The sequence below is a fragment of the Battus philenor genome, unplaced genomic scaffold (assembly GCF_028537555.1).
Source record: "Battus philenor isolate CCGP_79_NKW_IND1 unplaced genomic scaffold, ilBatPhil1.0.hap1 SCAF_4, whole genome shotgun sequence".
Classification (NCBI taxonomy): domain Eukaryota; kingdom Metazoa; phylum Arthropoda; class Insecta; order Lepidoptera; family Papilionidae; genus Battus; species Battus philenor.
The window spans coordinates 5,802,653-5,825,619 of record NW_027181704.1 but is presented as its reverse complement, the minus strand read 5'-3'; the positions used below and the strand labels follow the sequence as shown (position 1 = coordinate 5,825,619).

Sequence of the window (22,967 nt, the reverse complement as noted above, 5' to 3'; positions counted from 1 at the left end):
AGCTTTTACCTTTACATGTAACTCATCTTTTAATAACGTAAAAAAACAACTGATGATTATAAAGTGCGTATAAATGCCAATTCTAATAAAAATATTTAAAACGCAGTCAAGCTGCTAGATATTTAATTTTCGGGGTTTATCCAGGGCCCCTGGGGCGAGTGAACGAAGTTGGAAATCCTCTACTGACTATGTGATTACACAGTAAATACTTCTTATCGTACTTTGTGTCTGATTTAGCTGAATTCGGACGGGTACGGGTCGCATACGTCGCCGGCGCGCGCGCCACTCGTCACGGACGAGTGCGAAGCGCCGGCGGACGAGACGGACGCCCTATCGCCGACTGAAGCGGTGCTTCGGTACCGCGCCTGCTGTCAACCAGACACCACACCTAAGAATGCCAAGTAAGTAACTTAACATTTTAATACACAGGGTGGACCAGAAAGTCGTGAGAATTTAGATTTACGGCAAGTGTTTCTTTCCAAAACCGCATAATTTTCAAGTTTAGAACAGCTAAACCAAGCATTCTACGACTTTTTAATAGGAATAATAAAACTTTTCGCCTCTAGAAAATTTCTCTGATGCCGCGTATATGTCAATAAATCGATGGGAATTGCCCATGTCAAACACATTAGTGAAGGAATGTCCATTATCTGACGAGCGATGTGCAAGTTTTCACGAAATTTTGATCTATTCAAGGAGTGTATTAGATGACTCACGCCTTAATTATTTAGAAAAATATCAACAATTCAAGTGTTGATTAACTTATAACAATGTTTATAAGATGGTCATAATATTAAACGATTATAACAAATAAAGTAATGTGATAGCTTAAAATTAAAATTTTTTTTTAACGTAAAAAGTTTTTATCCGTGATTCTGAAAAGATTTTATTATTTAATGAATATAACACAAATATTTTTGCTATGACCTACTGGCTCCTGGATTGAATTAGGAATCAAGGAATGAAAGTACCTGACAACCCATCGATTTGGTAACTGAATACGGCAGTGGGCAAGCCACAGTGGACAGTGGGCCTTAAGATCCTGGAGAAGAGACCACGAACCGACATGCGTAACGAAACACGGTCGCCCACCAGGTGAATAGATGACCTTGTTATGGTGATAGGGAGGACCTGGATATAGACCGCTTCGTACTTGTGCTATAGGAATTTTATGCCGAAATTTATGTCAAGCAGTGAACATTCTACAGTTGAAATAATGATAAATTGAGTTCCTTATATAATACAGTGTTCTGTATTACATCATATATTATTATACACTGGGATCGGTCTAAATTGTTTAATAGCGTCATTTTGATGATTGCCTTGAGTAGTGCATAGAAAAAAAAGTATTACACAATGGAATAAATCAAAGGCAAGCAATCCATCTCATTGCCGGTAAAAGCAAACACTCGCCGTTGCTTTGTGTTACAAGCGTCTTTTTCACAATGAAAAAATACTTTTTTAATTACTTTTTACAAGGGAATACAGAGGATAATTACCAAATTTTCTAATTAAAGTATAAAAATTAGAAATTAGTCTCTACTAATTCTCTGAGGTTCTCTACCTCTACATTGTTATATAATTACAAAACTTAATTTACTTTTGAGCATAATGTGAAAAACGTCTTTGCAAGTATATAAAACATATTTATGGTAAAAAAATTATAATGAAAATACCATAATAATGGATAAACGCAAACTATATTACAAAATGATGCTCTTAAAGTTACTACGCAGTAAACTGGGTTACTCTGCGCTATTAATAAGGATTAAAAGAGTTTGATGTTTGAAAAGCTTCAATGGAGAACTTAAAAATATATAAAGGGGAGGAAGCTGTAATCAAAGCGGTACGTCGCATGGACGGACAATCGATTAAATGGTACGCGTATCAGTGAAGCACGTGCACTGTTTTCCATACGTAAAGTCAATCTTATTTCGTCGTCAAAGAGTTTAAAATGCACTAAGTTTTATCGAGTTTATTCAATGCGATCAGGAAGGCGGTCATCCGTTGTCGAACGTGGTCATAGCAACAAACGTACAGTGCCTCCATGTCTGGCGACCGGATATAGGATTAAAAAGGCTAGGTATTGCTATATTGTATTTATTTACATAAAAGCGCTGATAAATTTGAATAACATTAAAAGAATTAAGAAAAAATGCATAAATGCTATCGATTTAAATAATTATAGATAAAAATTAAGGACTGTGTCTATCCTATATAAATAAAAATGAATCGCTGCGAGCTTAATACTTTAAAACGGATCAAGCAATTTCGCTGTTTTTGTGTACAATTTTTAATAAAGCACGTAGCAGGTTCTTAAGAACATGATAAAATTGCGACTGAAATACCAAAAATAGTACGTCTTTCCTATTTAATAAATAAAGTAATCACTCTCAAATACTTTTTAATTCGCTGATTATTTCTAACACCTCCCTTATAAATCTTGCCATCGATATTCATGATAGCGATCCTCAAAATTATTAATTGTTTTAATAATGAACCAATGCTTGCCTAACCAAACTTAGTCTTTAATACCTTATCGCACGGGCAGAACGCGGAGCTAAATGAATGTGGAGGAGATCATAGGTCTCTCTTAGCATAATTGGCATTTTGGGTCCAGAGTTTGCATACAGATATTTTCAAATCTTTTACCTATGTTAAAGACCGTAAACCGTCAAGATGTTCCTTGAGGAACAAACTCACGTTTTAGCCATAAAGCAAGCTAAGTTTTTCGTAAGATTACATGAAATACACATAATTAATTTTTCTTTTTCGGTATTCTTTTAACAAAAGCTGAACTTACTTTAATATCATTATACATTTTTATATCAACAACACATTACTTTTCTATAAATTTTTGCTCAAATACCAATAGGAAAATCTTTTAAGCGTTCTAATTATTAGCTAAGACACATGTTTATTACATCATATTTACTTAGACATGTCTTAAAAATACTGCAAAGTGGACGTCGAATGAATACCACATGAGCCAGCTTTTGAGTTGTAGAAAAAAAAATTACCAAAAATGAAATCGCTAAAGAACTTTACAATAAAACATTCAATATATTATTCTACTTAAATCTAAAAATTCAGTATTTTAATTTTTTTTAAAAAATTGGTTTAAATTACTTTTTCTAAAAACACGCCATCTAGTTTTACTAGCGACAACTTACTAGAATTACGCATGCGCAAACTGAAGGCCGAACATTTTGGATTCGTTGGTAGTGTTACCAAAAATTCTGGCAAAAACAAACTGTAAACTAACACAAGCGTTATTTTTTGTAAAGAAAATCTTAGTAACAGTAATTAATACGCATTTTTTAAGTATTAAAAATATTTGAACCTATTTGTTAATTATAATTGATTTAATGTTAAGCACTGTTTCTAATTTAATGTTATTGTATGCTATCTCTTGACAAAATATGTAGATTTTAATAAATAATCAATATATAAATGTGTAAAAAATGTTATTCTTTTGTAATTATGTGCAGAAATAACATTAATGCATTGTTAAATGATACTACAAGTAATGAATGAAGTCATAGACTTTATCTGCTATTTAATTATAGCACGCAATTGTTTATATTAAAAAAGCTATTATTTTAGACACACGTTTCAAAACACATTCATTCTAAGATTTATAAATTTACTATTCACAGAACGAAGATTTTCTTTTTCCCATCTCTTCTATTAATTCATAAATATTCTCAAAGGTGTAAATCTTAGTGTTTTTTTTTATTCTGCAGCTTGGTCATATAAATACATTATTATATTTTATTGTACTTTAATCTTAAAATTATGAACATCGATTAAATTATTTCTTAACAAACGTAACTCTCTCTATTATCATGAATAAAGCTACCAAATTGTTTCACCGCCAGTGAACACCCAGACTAATACGTCTAGACGGATACAGCGGTCGATTCACAGGCACATATTTAAAGGCATCCGACCAAAACGGTATGCAAGTGTGCATTGTGCGTCGTAATACAAGGCCAATACTTTATGTTTGTTATATCATTGACGATATTAAACTCTTAATTGAAATTGCTGAGAGGCGCCCGTTACCGGGTCTCGCATACTGAACGGATGGAAATTAAATAACTTATTGCTGCTGTTTATTAAACACCTGCTTACGACAGACCATAGTTTTTATTTAGAGCTTATTGCAAACCTAACGAACCGTTTTTTTTAATATTGAGTAATCAAAATAAAAAAAAAACATTGAACATTAAATACATGTTTAATTTTTTTATAAAAGCCCGTAAGTAATGTCAAATATATACTTACATTTTGCATAACAAATGTTTTAAACAGATTTATTTTTAATATAGAAGGAATATTAATTTATGAAGCTAAATTTATAAAGCTTACTAAGTATGTACGTAACATTTTTTTAGGACTGCACTATATTTTATTTTTCGCGTAATATTTATGAACAAATATAATCTCTATATATATATATATATATGTACATATATATATATATATATATATACATATATATATACACACAAAGTCGTGTTAGTTACATCATTTATAACTCAGGAACAACGTGTGTAATTTTTATGATTTATATGTTAAAAATAGCACATTAGAAAAACATTAATTACATTAGTGAAAATATCAGTCTTGCCGTTTGCAGGAATTCTGAAATCTGCTTCTTTATTGACTTTTGATTGAGGCAGAACGTATTTCGCCGGGTCAGTTAAAACATTGAAATATTGAAAAAACTTTTACATATTGAAAAACATATACAATGTTTCGAAATATTGCATCGATTTCCCAATAGTTTTAGCAGTCGCATGTAGTTTTCGGCATAGCCGCTTTACTATCTGTTACTAATTAAATTTAGACCTTTTGGTCACAACATGTTAACAAATCTCTTAAGCAATGTACTGTGTTAACGTTTAGTGTAATACTGTTACCTATTTAATAATTATGAAGCTTTGTTATTTATTGTTATTAATAAATTTGACATTTGTCCTATATTATTATTTTTTTAACTTTTCGAATATACATAAATAATTCGTAATGAAAAGTCGACAACTCTTATTGACTTATAAGAAACGAACAAAACTAACCGATATAGTTCCGCTCATTGATAAGTAGGAGTGTTAGGGAACAGGCCATAGATTGCAGCACAGATATCCGCGAGGGTCTCGAGCTTCTAGAGTGAAGATTATGTAGGTGCAAGTCCAGCTTAGGACAAGGCGGATAAACGACCTTCTCAAGGCCGTGGAAGACACTTGGCGTAGATCGTTTTCTACCTGTCCTGTTAGAAATCTAGGAGGGAGACTCATGTCTATCAATCTTGACGTCACTCCGTCTTGCGACAGAAATGATGGTGATGTATTTTAGTGATACTCAGTATGTTATTGATACCTATTTAAAGCAAGTTAAATCAATTTTTGAATCTCCACACAATGATTATTAGTACATAAGTAATTGATATTTAATAAAGATTTTCTTTCATTATCGAAATTATCTTTTAAAAAAAAATTGGGCCTTTGTTAGTAATTTAAGCTGATATAATTTTATAAATAATTAAACCGTCTTGAACATTTTAATACTTTATAAAACTTAAATGTGTTATATTGCAAGACGCAAAAAGTTTTTACAAAACCGAAATTACACGTCAGTATTGTTTAATACGCAAAGCCGTTTCTTACTTATTACATAACGCTTGCAATAAACGCTAGGTTCGTTAACCTGTACCTAAACAAGGGGTCAATAGTCGCCAGGTCAAGCGATAGATTGGACAGTTCTCGGTTGCATTTTGTAGTTATACGTTATATGTTCAGTTACTACCCTATATGTACATGGTTTTAGTAAAGTTACCGTGAAGTGCGCAGTATTTTAAGGGCGTTTTTCGCTGCTTTTGGAAATCTGGGGCCGGGTCAGTGGGTCGTGCGCGCAGCCTCAGAAGCTCTCCGGGAGTCGCGCCTCTATCGACCGTCAGGCGTCTCTCTAGGGTTGGCAAAAAGTTAAAACATATTTCAAGACCTTATGAAAAGTTATGACCTTTATTTTATACAACGTTTTATTAGCTGATTAAGATTGTACAAATAACTCAACTCGTTCTCCGTCTATTAACGTTAATAAACATGGTAAGTAAAATACATTGAGTTTTAGTTTTTTTGGCTCACTTGATATTTACGCAAAAAATCCGGGTTTGAATAATAATACAATTGTGTCGATCTCTGTCGTACAACTCTTAAATTTTTTTTCAATTGTATGCCTTCTCGGTGCCAACCGCGCCATGTGTATGACTTTATAACACCCACACTTATACATACCACCCTTTCGTTGGCATCAAAGACGTAATTCGACCAAATAACGTCCCCTAGTGATATTTACGAGTGCAATTTATATTAAATAGGGTGTTTCGGGAGGGTCGTTGCCACCCCTGATTTGGCGTCCTTCAGCGCGCAGCATCCGCAACTGCGCAACTCTCGGCGCACTCGAGTCAGAGCTTCGGTCTCGACGACGCTACTTCTTACTTCCGGAGTTGTTTTACCTTGAAAAGGATCCTTGTGGTCCCGCCCTTACCTACCTACCTAAATCTCATGTCCGCTTGACTCCGCTATGCTCTTTTAAGATTCCCTTAACCTTGCGCAACTGTGAGTGAGTAGTGGTAGTGATGGGGAAAGAGAAACACCCGATGGAGACGGAAGTGAAGGTGGCCACCGTAAACCTGGAGGCCGTGGACAATATGGCCACCTTGCCTGTTGGCCAACATTGCCAGCAGGGTAGTGACATCGCAATTGCTGAGAAACATAATACCACTAACAAAGAGATGGAGTTAAAGTGTGTTCAGCCAAAGCCATCTAAGAAGTATGTTAGCCATAGATGATTTTCCAACATAATCATATTTTTTAAAAAAAAAATTGGAATTGGTTCAAGCTTTTTATTTCGCGGAGATTTTTTGTTTCACTTATAGAAGGATATCAATGTGGTTGTCTTATTTACTTACCTTCCTGTGTTCAATGATTTAACTTTTATTTAATTAATCTGTTTTTGTCAATATAATTATAATTAATAAGCGATGTCCTAAAACAAGGCTTTAATCGTTTATATGTTTTTAAATATATACGTTTTTAATTTTATTTACTTAGTAAGTGTTTAGTATTTTTCCACATTCGCATTTTTACATATTCATTTTTTAATTTCTTGATTTTCTCTTGTTTCAGAACCTCATTATTCATTATCTCAAGCTTCATCTACGCAAAACTTTTGGTGGTGGTTTGCGTTGCCTATGTGATCAGCGATGTCATCACCCACAACCTGCCTCTCTACTACTACGAGGGCTTCTTCACCTACCTGTATGGCATGAGCATATTATTTTTGCTCTACGTCTTTTGTTTCTTGCTTCAAGGTACGGACATGTAATATAATTTTAGATAGTCTTTGGTAATTTCTAAATAATAGTATAATATTTTTAACACATAACTGCATAAATAATAATGACTATTATTAATTTAATGTGTTAGAAAGTGCTTGTTGCAACGGCAGCCCGCCGAAATCGAAACCGCCTCCAAAGGAGAAGAAACCTAAAAAGGAAAAAGAAAAGAAGTCCAAAGACAAGGAAGGCAAAGAGGGAAAAGATGGCAAAAAAGACGGGAAGAAAGAAGGTAAATCGAAGGACAAAGACAAAGATAAGGATGGTGGGAAGGATAAAGCGAGTAAAGAAAGCAAGAAGCAAAGCCAATTTCAGGTTAGTGATAAATTTACGTTTTTAAACATCGATTCACCAGCACATCCAATTTTAAGTTCATAACCTTACATGTACTCATTTGTTGCTTCCTATCGTTTTAATATTGTGTTTAGATAACCTGACAAAACTGTGTTTGTCTTAAAAATAAACAATTAAGAGTACCAAATTAGCATTTTATGTTGTTTAGCTTCCACAAAATGTCACACAAAGCGCTTTGTTAGGACGTGACTGGCCGCATGACCCCTTTTCTGTTTACGCTGGCTACTTTTTTGTTTTTCCATATCATTTGGGCAGGAGGTGTATCCCCGTAAGATGCGTGATAAAGTTCGACAACAACAATTACAAATGCAAATGGCACAATTGTATGCATCCGATCAGGTGAGGCATATCATGAAATGACGCATCCTGCTTGAAATTTTCTATCATACCATTACCGAGCTTTGGATGTGCTGTTATAGTTCCTTTAGTTGCAGATTTTGTTGTGCTTGTGTTTTATCCGCTACTATATTCCCCTTGCCACTTCGAACTATGACCGAAGGCAATGCTTTAGTAGTTGAAACAGTTTTCCGTGCGGTCCAATTTTAACCAAATTTTTTCTTTCCTGTCTAAAAGATAAACTAATTTTGCTATAATCATTATAAAATTCTTTTAAAAAAATATTATAAAATAGATTAAAACACGCCTTATTAATTACAGATATTTACAGTACCTGCGTTGTTTTGCACAGAGTTACAAGTAACTTTTATCTAAACATTGTTTAATTTTTTAGCAGCAAGACGTGGTGGAGCTCGAAGCGGGTCCTGTGGCGCGACCTATCCGTCGGCGAAAAACTTCCCAGAACGACCACAGCCACGGAAGCTTCTTTCTTAGAATTGGGGCTATCGGTAAAACTTTGAAGATGATTCGCTTAATTGATTTGCTCACTTTAAATGCCTGTTTGTCTGCTACAAATTGAACAAAAAAAGATGTTGTTAACTGTGACTGTTAAATCCTATCAGACATAAGTTATTAGTTTCACAAGTGACCTTCGCCATCCTAAATTTGACTGGCGAGTAAAGTTATTCACATCTCTCTATAGGCCATGTTGACTTCCAACTATTTTAAAAATAATTACTAATTACGTCGTAACTTTTTTCTATACTGTCTCTTACAACCCGACGATAGCTTTTAGAATAATATATAAATGTATTTATTTTACAGCATTTGGGCTGGGTACAATGATCTACAACGGTTTAGAATTCGGTACATTTTTCGAATTACCGTTTGATTCGCCTTGCTACCTCATTCTCAAAGGCATCAACCCAGTGCTGCAGATGATATTTACATTCATGCAAATGTATTTTATTTTTATGAACTCCCGAGTAAGTGTAATTTTATCAAATCAGTATTTCTACATAAATTTTTATCTTGTATTAATTATAATTATTGCTTTTTCAGTTAAACATTCACCGTTTCAAGGTTATCGCTCGATTTGGTTTGATGCATGTCGTTGCCACAAATATTTGTGTTTGGATTCGCACACTGGTGCTCGAATCTCTCAAGGAGATTACTGATTACCATGTAAAGAATCCTCAGGGTGTTCCTGGCGAAGGCGTACTTGGAAGTAAAATTATTTTTTCAACACTCTTGAGATTTTATTGTTATTAATAGATTTATTAACTGGGGGTTACTTTCATTACATTCAGAAGTCATCCGAAAGCACACCTTGAGGCATTCTGGTAAAGTGTTTGGTGCTGTAACTACTGCCGCTACTACTGTAGCTTCGACAGCTGTTTCTGTGGCCAAGAGCACAAGTGATCAGATAGTGAATATCGTTACAACTACAGCAACTGCGCCCACTACTACTCCAACTACGAGTATGTATTCTGTAAAATACCTATGACACTTTTTATCTCTTCACGGACTCCTTAATAGTACTAATTCGTTAACATTATCACTTAACGTATCTGTAATACAAACCCAATTAAAACGCATGTAAGTTTTTAAAACACCTTTTGAAATAATTTTCAGCGACCACTCCTTCTCCATATTATAATTCCGGTGGTGGGTTCATTTCAAAATCCAAATTAATCGACACGATTAAAAGTACAGTAGGGTACGGAAACAGAATGGGTTACGGTCACGAGTTAAAAGACTCGTGGCCGAACGATAACCCATTTACAACTTCATCGACTATCGCGCCCATATCAACGCAGAACGAAAAAGTGACACCGACTCAAACTGCCATGTTGGAAGTATTCCAATGGCTTTACACATCTACTATGAAACCAATCGTCAGTACCGTGACTACGATGGTTACTTCCACGTCTGGATCTTATGTAACCGACAAAGATGAATGGGGCAATAGTATTCAAAAGTATCGCGTTGATGAACCACCACATGCGCCAGGTTTGTCGTTGGAGTGCTCATCACATTTTGCTCGTGCCGTTGCACTGTTATTTTGCGATTCTGTTATTTTATTACGTGTAGATTGCACATGCATTACCCTACATTTATCTTTTATATTATTTATGCATGTGTCATCTTTATTTAGCCCTTATTTCAATTATTTTGCCAACACGTGCAGTTATATGAATCAATGTTCAATTTACATTTTGTTTCTCAGCTAATAGTTCTACGGAGTTGTTCGAGTCTTTCGATACTTTAAATCCAGCTGCTTTGATCGCCAACATCGATAATTCAACTGTTTGTGGAAGAAATCCAATCATGGGTACCATTGTGACCGACTCTGCTCCATATCTTTATCCATTTATCATTGAGTATTCGCTTATTGGAGCGGCCGTCATTTATGTTATGTGGAAACATATCGGAAGATATCCAAGGTAATTTTCATTTATTTAGAGGAATCGGTAAATATTGTATCTAGTTAATCTTCACTCTAGTGGCGATGCAACCAATAGCATTTCATCATTAACAGTAGACAATATATAGCAAAAATCATAGTCTAGCTATCAAAGTAGAAAACGTTCTTGACATTTAGTGAAAGTCATTAATTAGTAAATATAGTTGTCAATATAAATAAGCGCGTATACTTTATATATGCACATGCATTTGGTTGCAGCGTGGCGAACGATGAAGATCTGGAAAGACGTCTGGAAGCTGTTCTATCCCGCAGGGCAGCGGCGCTCGCAGCCGCTCAACGGGGCAACCGTGTGGACTGCGCCGGCGCTTCCAAAGGGCTATTCTGTGGACTGCTGCTTTTGGTCGCATCTCTTATCTGCTTGATTCTCTTCTTCGTTCTGATCAGACACCAAGAACTGAAACGCCTGTCAATTTATTTGGCCGATGTTTCCCACTGCGCACTTATGGTCCTGTCTATTTTGGCAATATTGATTGGGTTTATACGGTAAGTTATATAACATAAAATGTTTTTTTCCTGTAACTTATTTTTTTCATGTTTGGGATTTTTATTTATTTTTCTTATGTTTCTTTCCTTTTCCTTTACCCATTTTTTTGCTCCAACTTTATATTAATATTTTCGGCACGTTTTATTCACGTTGCCATTCAATCTATTATATTTACTGTCGATATTTTTGTTGTTAAAATATAACTTCTACTCCATATGAAAAAATATCAATTCAATTAAAAATCCAACATTTTAACTTCTATCTTTTTTCTTAATTTCGCTTTAATTTTTCCTAAAATGTTCACTGATTTTTCCCTTTAATTTGTGATTAATTTATTTGTTTAATAACAATCCGTTAAACGTGTTTCTTTTCCGCCATTTTTACTTTCTTTTACCATTTTTGGTTTTTCTTTACACTTTTAAAAATTAAGTGGCCGTAAATTGAAATGGAGCGCCAATCCTCCTTCCTGTACCGAGCCTCTTCGCAGGGTGCAATCTTTGAAGTTCCGCTCTGAGGAACAATCGGATTTGAATGACATCTTGCTGCGTGTTTCTGCTTTTGGACTCTTCGTATACGCAGTCTTCAGCGTCATCGCTGGTGGAATGGGCGCCTTCACTCACGAACCGAACCTGCTTGTAATGATTACTGGATGTTTGAGCGTACTGCAGGTAAATCTAAAAATTATAACTATGCAAGTATAATTATAAATAAAGTGAATATGTATAAAGTGTCGACGGATATGTTATGTAAACATATAAAGAGAGATTTATGATAAATGTATAAAAAAACTGAATGTTTACCTCATTTGCTGTCAATTAATGCATAATACAACCTTTTAAAAATCATCCGTAATGTATTTGTAATATGTAAATGTAGAGAAAAAAGCGTGTTTAAAATTCAGATTACTACATATTAAAATTAACTATAGTTGACTATTTATCACTCCTAATATTTTAGTGCTAGTAGTTATTAGCTGTTACATTCAACAGAAAGAATAAATTATTGTAAAATATTTTAGAGAGATCACTTTATACTGGGTGATTGGATATAAATTTAAAAGCTTTTTCTTAACATAGGAGCTGTACATTCATCACTCTAAAGCTTATACGGCTGTAAGCAATCATCTTGCACACTGACGTTTATATACATTGACAATCGAATTATCAGTATCCGTCCTGTTATATTTTCGTTTTAATGCGCCGCGATTGAAATGATATCTGTTATTTAGGTAAAATTGCTAATCGTAATATTGACTGTGAATAAATTTGAGTAGGATATTGATTCGTATAAACCCAATGACGTTACAACTGTCTTTATTTTATGAAACATCTGCAATTACCGACTACTGGCGCTGATGATTCATGACGCCGCTCTGCCTCGAGAATGTTTTTTCCTCCTTCCATGATTTCTAAATGGTAGTAATCTTTTGCTGTTAGAGCATAGTAACCAACGAAACCAAGGAAAAGCTAGTCTCGAGCGCCCTTAAGTCTGAATGATTACGGATGTTATGAACGAGTTATTCTGTCAATTCTGAATCTATCCTACCTAGTCACTCTGTAGTGAGGCTGCCAAAGAAATCTAAGATCTTTGCAAATTTCCAAATCCGGTATACCAGTAGTATGTAGCGACAGAGTCTACAGGAAGCCCTTGAGCCTCGCTAATATTGGTATATGCAGATGGTTCTGGGCAGCAATAAGCTATAAAATAAGCCAGGTGAAAAAAATACATCCACCGATCCTTAAAGTACCCTTCAACGTATTTCAATATAGCCTGCAAACTCTTACCATAGGAAGAGACCTGTGTCCGATAGGATAGTGTGTCTCTACAGTTGAAATACTGCAAGGGTAACAACATAATTTAATAGATCTATTGTAATAATTCTAGGTGGTTCTTCAGCTGTTGTTTATCGCGGACGTATCCCGACGCCGTGTGCACCTGCCCGAACAGGAGCGCAGCAAGCCCGCTCGCCAGGCTGTCACTTTCCTCCTGATCTGCAACGTAACCATGTGGCTGATATATACTTTCGAAGCTCAGAAAGTTTTGGCAAATCCGGTAAATGCATTTGTTTTTAGATAACGAATAAGCGAGTATAGTGATATTAGATAAATCTTTGTATAATATCACTACACTCGCTTATCACAATCGCAAAAAGTACAGTTTTTTACACTCCATTTAATTATAACCAATACATAACGATTTCATTATTATCATTGCAGTCATAAGACGTCCACTGCTGGACATAGGCCTTTCCAGATATTTCTAATAGGACTGGTTAGAAGCTGCCCTGTGTCTTTCAATTACTTTAACAAGGTCGTTTGTCTACATTGTGAGTGGACGTTTTACGCTGCGCTTGCAGCTTGATGTTCCAAAATAGGGCATAATACATACTTTGTCTGGCCATATCGTTATAATATAAAATAAACAAAATATTACTTTTGAATTTGGAATCATAGAAGTCATTTTATATGATTTTTTAAAATTTCTTATATTTGTGTCAATACATTGTAAAATATTTCATGAAATAAAAATTGAGTAGAGTGACAAAGAGAGCCGAATCGCTGCGATTGCATTACATAAAGTAGCTATGGTGCTAAACACATTTTTTAAAATTCTCCATACGTTTGGTATCTGTCAAATGTTTGTATACCGGGCTATTAATAAGTACAATGAAACCTGCTTTAATTGTGACAGAAAAATATCTGGCTGTTCACATAGTGTTCGTAAGAAAAAGGCAATCAAACCAGTAAGGAAAAAGAATTCTAAGAAATCCTATCCGTAAGCAAAAGATTTTATATCGGCAGATAAATATAGCATCTAGAACAACGGTGCGTATTTTAAAAGATGTCATAGGACTTTATGAGATACACTGGTCATTTCTTAAGTGATCATTTAAAAAAATTGGGTGGTAAATCAAAACGAATACTCAAGTGGTAAGCAAAGGGAGTCCACAAAATTTTTTTTAGAAAAAACTACAGGTATTTTTTTTATTTACAGGTACAACTTGACTTCTACGGCTTCGTGGCTTGGTCGCTCGTCCAACGCTTCACTCTGCCGCTTTGCATCTTCCATCGCTTCCACTCGGCTGTCACTCTAGCTGAGATTTGGAAGACCAGCTACAAAGCGCGTCTGGAGTGAACGTGTTAATTTATTCGGATTCTAAATCCATTTCTCGACAAAAAGAAACCCTCGACGATTCAGGGTAAATTATTTCGATTTCGTCCTAATCCGGGACAGCAATTTTAATAGTTAGAGCAAATAAATTTATTGCTAGATTTGAATTGTCTTGCTCTTTCTTCGTATTAACATAGTTATAGGATCAGATTTAGAACGCGGTGAAAATTTTAGTAATCTAAGAGTTGGTTGCTCTCCCGGAGTATTAAACCGGTGACGTATAAACAATATCTACCTGGCATGTCGACTTATTATGTTGGTTACTACTATCCCGAAAATACTGTCTTAATTTACTTTTCCTTACATTCCATGATCTTTTACTGCTGTTTTATACAAATTAGTTTTCTTGAAGACTGACTGTGGAGACTTAACCTGAAAATATATAAAAACACAATTAATTTATTTATATGTAACAAAGAACCATTTGCTCATATCTTTCAATTTGTTTATAATAAAAAATATTAAAAAAAATGTGTGAAAGTTCAACGAAAATTTATACGATCCCCAGTTGTGAAATGCTCCCTCCTGTGTTAGACATAATTTTTGTGCCATGATTTTAGGATAAGAATTAAATCGAATTGACAATATTTTACATTTCTTCGTCACCACAACTAAGACAATGACTTGAAGCGCGAATGGCTAAAACTAATTTGATCTGATAATTAACTTTAACTTTTTATCACGTTGATATATGGAATGGATGTAGTATTTGCTCTGTGTGTATTTTCAAATCTATAGTGTATTACGGATAGAACATTTCTATAATAAATTTTCTGAATATTTATTAGCCAACATATTATTCGGGATAAGCAAGTAGATTTCTAATAAAAGTTTCATACGTATATTATACTCTTAAGAAGTAGACAACAATGGAAATATTATATCGATTAAAATGTACTTAAACGTAGAGAACGGTAATAAGAAGCGCATATTGTAGACAAACGCTTCAGACAGACTAAACGAATATTTGAGTTTAAGGCATTTTGAATTGCAAGGGGCCATAAAATAAAATCTTTTAAAACATCGCACATCTTTTTAGAGCTAATATTTCATTACCACATTCAAGAAAGATATTTATAAAAGTTACATAGCTGTCGTAGTTATAAATTTAGAATTTTGACAATTTAAAACTTTTGGTGTATTTACGAATATCGTTATGAAGAAAGCATGGCTACTTTATTCATAGCGATGAAAAATTTTGACCTTTCTCTTTTAAATTGCCATGTGAAAAAAGTCTTGGATCACTTTATTGTGTTATAATTAAATACTGCAAATATTTTCGTAACGGTCTTTTGTGCAATCTATTTTTATAAGCTGTCTAATTTACATTCTTCTAATGATGGCGTTTTGTACGGCGTCATTAATGAGCGCATTGCGCGTAATATCATTTCTATGTTATAAATTTTTGTAAAATATAGTTCTTAATAAAAATTATTTATGATATATTTATTATTTTATAATTAACAATAAGGTTAAAACGTAATTTATTGATTTAGAGAGTTATGTGTGCTCACGTTGTGAGGTTTTGAGTGACTGTAGTTGGAGTTTTTTGACTGGTTTATTATTATATTTGAAAGTTAATATTAATTCGTAATTACATTATGTTAGTTGTAACCATTGCCCAATCTTATTACTTCAAAAGAAAAAGGCATATAATGATTACAGAATTATTTAGAATTTTTTCTGTGAATCAAGTGTTGGCTTGTTTATCACTGCCGTTAAAATTAACAACACATTATGTAAGCCCTTTGATAAATCTATACTATTTCTAACTTGTTCAATTTTGTAGAAGATATTTACTGTGTACCTAAATGTTTGGAATAAAATGTACCGAAGTTTGTAACATTAGATGTAACATATGGTTACACAATCAATGTTTAATAGATACCAAAAATTAAAATTTGGAAACTCTACTTTAAAGTATAAAATGTAATTAATATAAATGTCTATTTAAATAAATCCTACAATACGAAACTTTGGTTTAAATTTTTTATATTAAATATTAATTCTATACTATAATAAATAATATTTGTATGACCTGTCAAATGTTCACATACCAGTTATTAAGTCTGCCTTTATTAAATACCGTTACAAACAGTGAAATTCTGTGTATTCTACATAACTAACACCGTCTCCCTTTATAACGATATGATAAATCCCTTTTAAAAATCTTATATAAATAATTCTTTAACGAAATTATTTGTTAATTAGTACAAACGTGTGAACATTTATTTTTCAACGAAAGACACAAAGGGCTAAAATAAAAGCTAAAATTTTCAGTATAATTTACCATAATTGAATATTTAAGGAAATTGATAGATATGCGCCTTTGCTTAGGGTTGCCGTTTTTTAAGAGAACGGAACTACTTATCAACAGGCAAATGAGACAAGGCCGTTTCAAAGGTTTGGAGCGGCCGGTGTAAATTACACCATAACAGAACAATATAATAAACTTATTAATTTTAAAATAATATTTATTTTGTTATAAGTGAAGCAATGAACGTATAATTTTTTTTAAAATTTGGCTCTGAAATTTTCAGTCCCAGAAAATAGCACGATTTGCCCGCCTCTTGTCCAGCGCTGAAACAAATTTATAATTAGTATACAACAGTAAATAGTTTACATTATATTCACCGGAAAGAGACAATACGACAACGCTCTTTCAGGCGCAATTTTGTAAGTAAAAGTAACATATTATATACAACTTGCGAGATTTGTAGTCATAGGAGAACTCTAGATGCCTTCATTGTTGTCTTTTTTAATAGTTACGAAAGTAATGTCGTCCGTGCTATGTAAAAATATAGCATTATCTAGTTCCTGTAGTTTTAGGGTTTCTTTTAATAACAACAAAATATTCAGTCATGGCGTCAAAGGCACCCATTTTTAGTCCCACGATTTCCTAAATATGCTTTTTCTCATAGATTAGATATAAATTAATAAATAAGTCGCAGGCTGAACAGTTGTAATCAATAATTTCAGAACAAGAAGACTAAGAGTATGACCGTTAAGAGTGTTCACACGAAGACAAAATGTTAATTAAACGATGTTTACTGATATTTTACTTCATCATTCTAATAACGTCTCCCTAGCTGATTATAAATGACAAATAAGATTAGTAAAGCATTTCCTTCTACCTCGGGCCGATGAATACTATTTATAAAACTAAAAACTTTGACGATTAATGCTAATCGAAAAAAATAGTCCAAAATTTATTAGTTCTAAATAAGTAAAATCACTTATAATCTACGGGACTATCGCGTTGCACCTAACAATTATATAAAAAGAACACATTATGGATAGGTTGTATCACATTTTATTGTGTAAACGCCTAGCCCATGTTACCTTTCAATGAATCATATACGAATATTTATCTATAAACAGTTAAAGATTAACTAAAGAAAATGTAGTGTAACTATATATTCAATTTTATTAAAAATGTAGTGTAACCAATATTCAAAGGATTCGTTTCTAAAATTATTATTATTTTGTTAATTCTTTACATTCATAATAGTAGTTTAGAAAGGATGGTCACTAAGAATAAAATAATTCTTAAATTCAGTAGACTAATACTTTCCAAATATTTGTCCCGGGGGATTGTATATCATTATTTGATTTCCCGTCTCGTCTCATCATTTACTATAAAAATAAAAGTAGCAATTATTTTCAAACATTTGAAGAGTGGACGCGGTCTCGGCCCAGCTCTTCACGGCGCACGGGGGGTTCTCTGAGTACCTCCACAGGTTCAAGCTCAAGGAGGACCCATCGTGCTTCTGTGAACCGGGCGTGGACCAGACCGTTATCCACCTTGTGGCCCGGTGTCCCGCATTCGGGGGACTCCGGCACGGCTTCGAGGGCCGGTCTGGCGTTGAAATCAGGGAGGAGACAATAGTCTCCCTGATAGGCGGCGATGACAAACAGGCGTTCATATCCCTTTGTAAAAAGATCGCTAAAAGGGCGATAGAAAGAAATAAAACAAACAGAGAATAAAAAGATAAATAGATTATAAAACGTAAATAGAAACAAAACTGTGATAGAAATAATTATAGAATAAATAATAATGTGTAAAAAAAATGTAAAATAAAAATATAAATCAAAAAATGTAAAAAAAAAAGGGAAGAATGACAGACGAACAGAGCAAAAGGGTAAGAAAGAAGAAATGTGGTATAAAAGAATGGAATGAAAGATCATGTGAAGAATGGAAGCAGAGAACGGAAATAAAAAAAAAACTAAGTGAAAAAAATAAATTGCCCAAAAAAGACCCTGTCCCACCACAAGATAGGGGTACGAGAGGCCCCCAATAGCGGGGGTCATATGAAAAAAAACTTTTGAAGAAAATAACATGATATCAATTTTCATTCATGATGTTTTTGTTGGTTTTCAAAAATCGTTTGTGTGAAATTAGACATTCGTTTAAATCGTCTAGTAAATATACATACTCAGTTTTAAGAATTTTACAAAAAAAAATGTAATAATGTCTTATTAAAAGTAGCACAAGATAACATTTCGAGCATAACATTTTTAACAAGCTAATTTTAATCTTGTAATTTGTACTCAGTTCATCGAAGTTTGAAGGTTAACGTCAACGTCAAACTAGGAATAAGTGAAGTCATTTCTTTTCTGAAACATTTAACTATAACATAGTTACTTTATCACCTGCATTAATGTACCAAGCTAATTAATGAAATAATTAAATTTTTGTGTTGATTCTGTTTGATATATTTTAAGTACGGCATTGATAGTTAATTTTGATTTCTCTTCAAAATATAAGGTGTTCAACGTCAGTGTATGATGAAATTTGTGTTTTTGTGAAAGAGTGGTTGTTTGTTATTAGTTTGTCCTTTAGCTAATATGATTTTACGGTGTATTTTGGTAACATTGACGCTAAGTTTTGCTACGACGTCTGAAGATTTTTACAGAAACAGTTGGTATGGAAGAGGAGGTTCAGAGTTAGACAATACTTATTCTTTATGGCCTTCAGTCCATAATGCGGCGCGGTTAATAAAGCTTCGCAAAAGAGAGTCACAAGGATTAGTTGGACAAAATGAAGGTGGCGGGACAGATATTAAAATCCAAAGCACAGGGAATAAACCAACAGAAAAAGCTGTTAATATTGATAATAAACAAATTATAAATAGTCATGATATTGCTAATAATACTGTAAATCAAGAATCTTTAAAAGGTTTGTAAATAAAATATAATCTATAAATACTTTATTACTTATGCATGAGTTAGATAAAAAAGATGTAACTTTTGAAATTTGTAGTTTGTAGGATGTCCTCCCAAATTTTCGTTTGACTGTACTGCTTATCTTTCACTCTGTTATTTTTAAAATGAGTAGTCAAACAAATTGAGGGCTAGCATTGCTCATCCTAAAATAAAGGTTTTAACTTTTATAAAGTTATTAAAAAGCAACTTGAATTACAGCCTCTGCTGCTACAAGAAGAGCATCCCCTTCACTCTTTAGTATCAAAATAAATGTACCCATAGCAAATTCCCTCCATGCCATCAACTTAAAATACCCTATTATAGAACATTAATATTATGCATAATTAAAGTTAACAAATTCTGATTGGTCACTTATTTTTTTTTACTTATTTTAAATGTGGAATGCCCAAACTAGGTTATATAATATATTCATGAAAAATAACTGATTTTAACAGTTATTTCATTGTACAAAGTCCAAAATAAGTGTATTCTTAATACATATTAGAATTATTCACATCTTAAAAAAATGATTTAAAAAAAATATGTGTCCCCGGCAACAAATTATGATAGAAGGCAGCTGTCTGTAACATTCCCTATTTCCTACCACCATAATGCTGTCGAACTGTTGTATTTCTGAATGTAACCTGTGCTATGGAAGAATGTCATTTGCTCCACTTCTTTGGACTACCAGAGTGGTCACAATCAGTGATGTTAAAAAGATAAAAAAGTTTCTAAAGAAATTGTTCTGTTAGTGAGATAGATGAATGTTAAATGTAGAATGTTCCAATGTGTGAAAACATGCTTATATTTACTTGTAATGGTTTTGTTTATGCTGTGATAATATTAAGATATTTTGGCCAAAATTGCATTAGATATACTATATTCTTGACACTTTATAACCCAAAAATTGACAATATTTTTATATGGTATTCTAATTATATAAAAACACTTTTGGGTTGATCTTAATCATCATTATCATCATTTCAGCAGTAGGATGTCGACTGCTAGATATAGGCTATATATATTCCAATAACATTGTTGATATTATTAAATTTGTTAATTTTGTTTTGAAAGTTTGTGCTAGTTTGAGGTTAGGTTTGTTTTAAGTTTTAACCTAAATTAATTTTAAATGTTTTCAGGTACTGGATTGCCAAATGAGCAACCAAAAAATGCTACAAATTCTCTATCTTCACTACCAGGAGCTGTGAACAGTAGTGAAGCAAAAGGGAATGAAACATCTTCCAGTCAGTTAGACATAAACAATCCTGGAGTTTTAAAAAGAGGTCTAATTGTCTTTGGTGGTTTTGCACTTATGGCTGGAGCATATTTTATATTTTATAGGTAAACATAGTTTTCAAATTGCACATTTACTGTGTTGCACCAATTATTATTTATTTTTTAAATTGACCTTATTTAAAATGATGTTTTGTTTTTTTGATATGAACAGTACTATGCTATTTTTTATTTTAATTTTATAAAGTTTTGATGCTACTTGAGAACCTTTTGCTAATAGGGTCTTCCTGTAAATAACTCTTTGAATAGAAGAAAATAATATTATTTAGTGTGTATTTATTAAAGTAAGAGCAATTGATGTGGTTGTGATATAAAAATTTCATAAAAACTTTAATAATTCCAGGAGGAGTGGTAAGAAAAATGATGTCAATAATTCACATGGCACCAATGATACAAACCAATTCAGATATGGTGTTCTTCAATCAGATGACAGAAGAGACAACATGGAGCTGTCTAGAATACCATTGACAATGGAGTCAGATGATGATGATGATGAGGATTTGGAGATATTTGACTTGGGTCAGAAGAAGAAATCATTATCATATGTCAATTTGCAAACAAATGATAATGACGCCGTAACAAATTCAATTGATATTGATAAAGACAATCTTTTGTTAGACATTGAAGATGCTTCATCAGATACACTTATAAACTGGTCTAATAATGGAAATAAATCTATATTATAATTTTGAAAACAACTGGAAAAAAATTGTACAAAAAACAAACTTATAATTTATTTAAAGTTTTCATAACACTAGTAATTATACTTCAATGATAAACATAAAAATAACAATATTTTATGAGGCAGAATATTTGTAATCTTGTGAGTATAATATGGTTTAAAACAAAAAAAAAACTCGTCACTGCATTTATTAAGCAAAGAGTATATTGTAGTACCATAAGGATGAATAATGATAGTCATAAAATCTATTTTCCTATAACAAAATTTCCATCCAATAATCTCAGAATAAAATTTATTTACTAAATCATGCACAAAGGTTATTTTCTCGAATGAAAATATATGTTAAGAATATGCTCAGCAATAAAAACAGAATGGAGTCATTCTGTTGAAATATGTCATATATTTATTAACTTCATATATCTATTATGCATATAGCAACTGCCATGACTTATTATATTTCAATGAATGGATGTTATTGTTGTACTTATTGCATTTTAGAATCACATATCTATGTACTTATTTTTAAAGTATTTAAATACTGTAATGTATAAATGTTAAACATTGAAAACTTATGGTACATGACATTAATTTGAATAAAGTCTGCTTAATATTAAGTTATCATTTGTTTGATCACTTAAAACATTTCTATTATAAACAAACAAAGAAACTTAAAATACTAGTTTATAAAAAAAGTGTTTGGTCATGAAATTATAATCAAAATAATTGTTAATTAAGAAATGAGGTCATGTTTTGATTCTTTCTGAAGTGTAAATTTACCTTAATTGATGTTAACGAACCTATTTTGATTTGATCAATGTGATAAATAACTGAGTCAGTGTTGATAATATGTGATTCATCTAAAAATAATTAACAATATAATTCACATAAATACTTCAGCTTTTAAGTTTTATGAAAACTGTGGCAATATTTATTACTGAATTATAATTTGCTTATAGCTTGAACTAGGTACAAGAATGTGAAAGGTTAGTTAATCTTTTAACAATTAATTAATTGTTAGGATTTGGAATAAAATCATAAAAGGTATTATAATATTTTATTTTAATTTTAGCATCTAATAAATTATGTATACTAAAGTATATGTAAAAAAATACAAAGCAATATTTTGTATTAAAATGATAGTTATATGATTTGTTTGAGTAAAACGAGAGAAAATATTCAAAACTCATTGTTTAATTTATACTACAATGTTTCTTTCACTGTATTAATGTTAATTCATATGGACATCAATCTTTTTTAAATATGGAATACTTTATTTTAGATGCAGTGTCAAGGGTTTGATATATTAACTTGCATTACTTTGTATCTCAAGTTGAAAGTTGTAAAAGTTACTTGATTATTTGTATTTTATTTTTGTCCTTCAATGTAAGTTATTTATGTATCATACTGATTTTTACTAATAATTTGCGGAAGACTAGAGTGACTTGAAAAAAATAATAAAATGGAAATATATTCTGACGCATTATTATAATTTTAACTCATAAAATCTATTTGCTGAACCCATATACATTTAAAGTTGTAAAATGTTAGATGT

General features: G+C 32.4%; 2 protein-coding genes across 8 annotated transcripts in view; both read left to right on the top strand.

The window, feature by feature from the left end:
* Positions 1-16,109, top strand: part of OtopLa (Otopetrin-like a) — a 60,129-nt gene extending 44,020 nt beyond the window's left edge. For 4 of the 7 annotated variants that reach the window (XM_068771517.1, XM_068771515.1, XM_068771516.1 and 1 more), the window contains exons 3-15: positions 238-401; positions 7,194-7,378; positions 7,494-7,717; positions 8,012-8,095; positions 8,487-8,601; positions 8,918-9,078; positions 9,155-9,320; positions 9,403-9,573; positions 10,323-10,539; positions 10,779-11,063; positions 11,495-11,732; positions 12,949-13,116; positions 14,059-16,109. In XM_068771517.1, coding sequence (XP_068627618.1) covers positions 238-401; positions 7,194-7,378; positions 7,494-7,717; positions 8,012-8,095; positions 8,487-8,601; positions 8,918-9,078; positions 9,155-9,320; positions 9,403-9,573; positions 10,323-10,539; positions 10,779-11,063; positions 11,495-11,732; positions 12,949-13,116; positions 14,059-14,199 — 2,319 coding nt within the window. In that variant the 3' untranslated portion in view covers positions 14,200-16,109. The remainder of the gene's footprint in view (positions 1-237; positions 402-7,193; positions 7,379-7,493; positions 7,718-8,011; positions 8,096-8,486; positions 8,602-8,917; positions 9,079-9,154; positions 9,321-9,402; positions 9,574-10,322; positions 10,540-10,778; positions 11,064-11,494; positions 11,733-12,948; positions 13,117-14,058) is intronic. The other 3 variants (XM_068771518.1, XM_068771519.1, XM_068771520.1) reach the window with 3 other exon arrangements.
* Positions 16,110-18,825: 2,716 nt separating this feature from the next.
* On the top strand, positions 18,826-21,888 carry tay (tay bridge). The gene is made up of 3 exons (XM_068771857.1): positions 18,826-19,414; positions 20,580-20,781; positions 21,077-21,888. Exons 1-3 carry the CDS (start codon positions 19,084-19,086, stop codon positions 21,417-21,419), a joined length of 876 nt encoding a protein of 291 aa, XP_068627958.1. The 5' UTR covers positions 18,826-19,083; the 3' UTR covers positions 21,420-21,888.
* Positions 21,889-22,967: the final 1,079 nt, after the last annotated feature.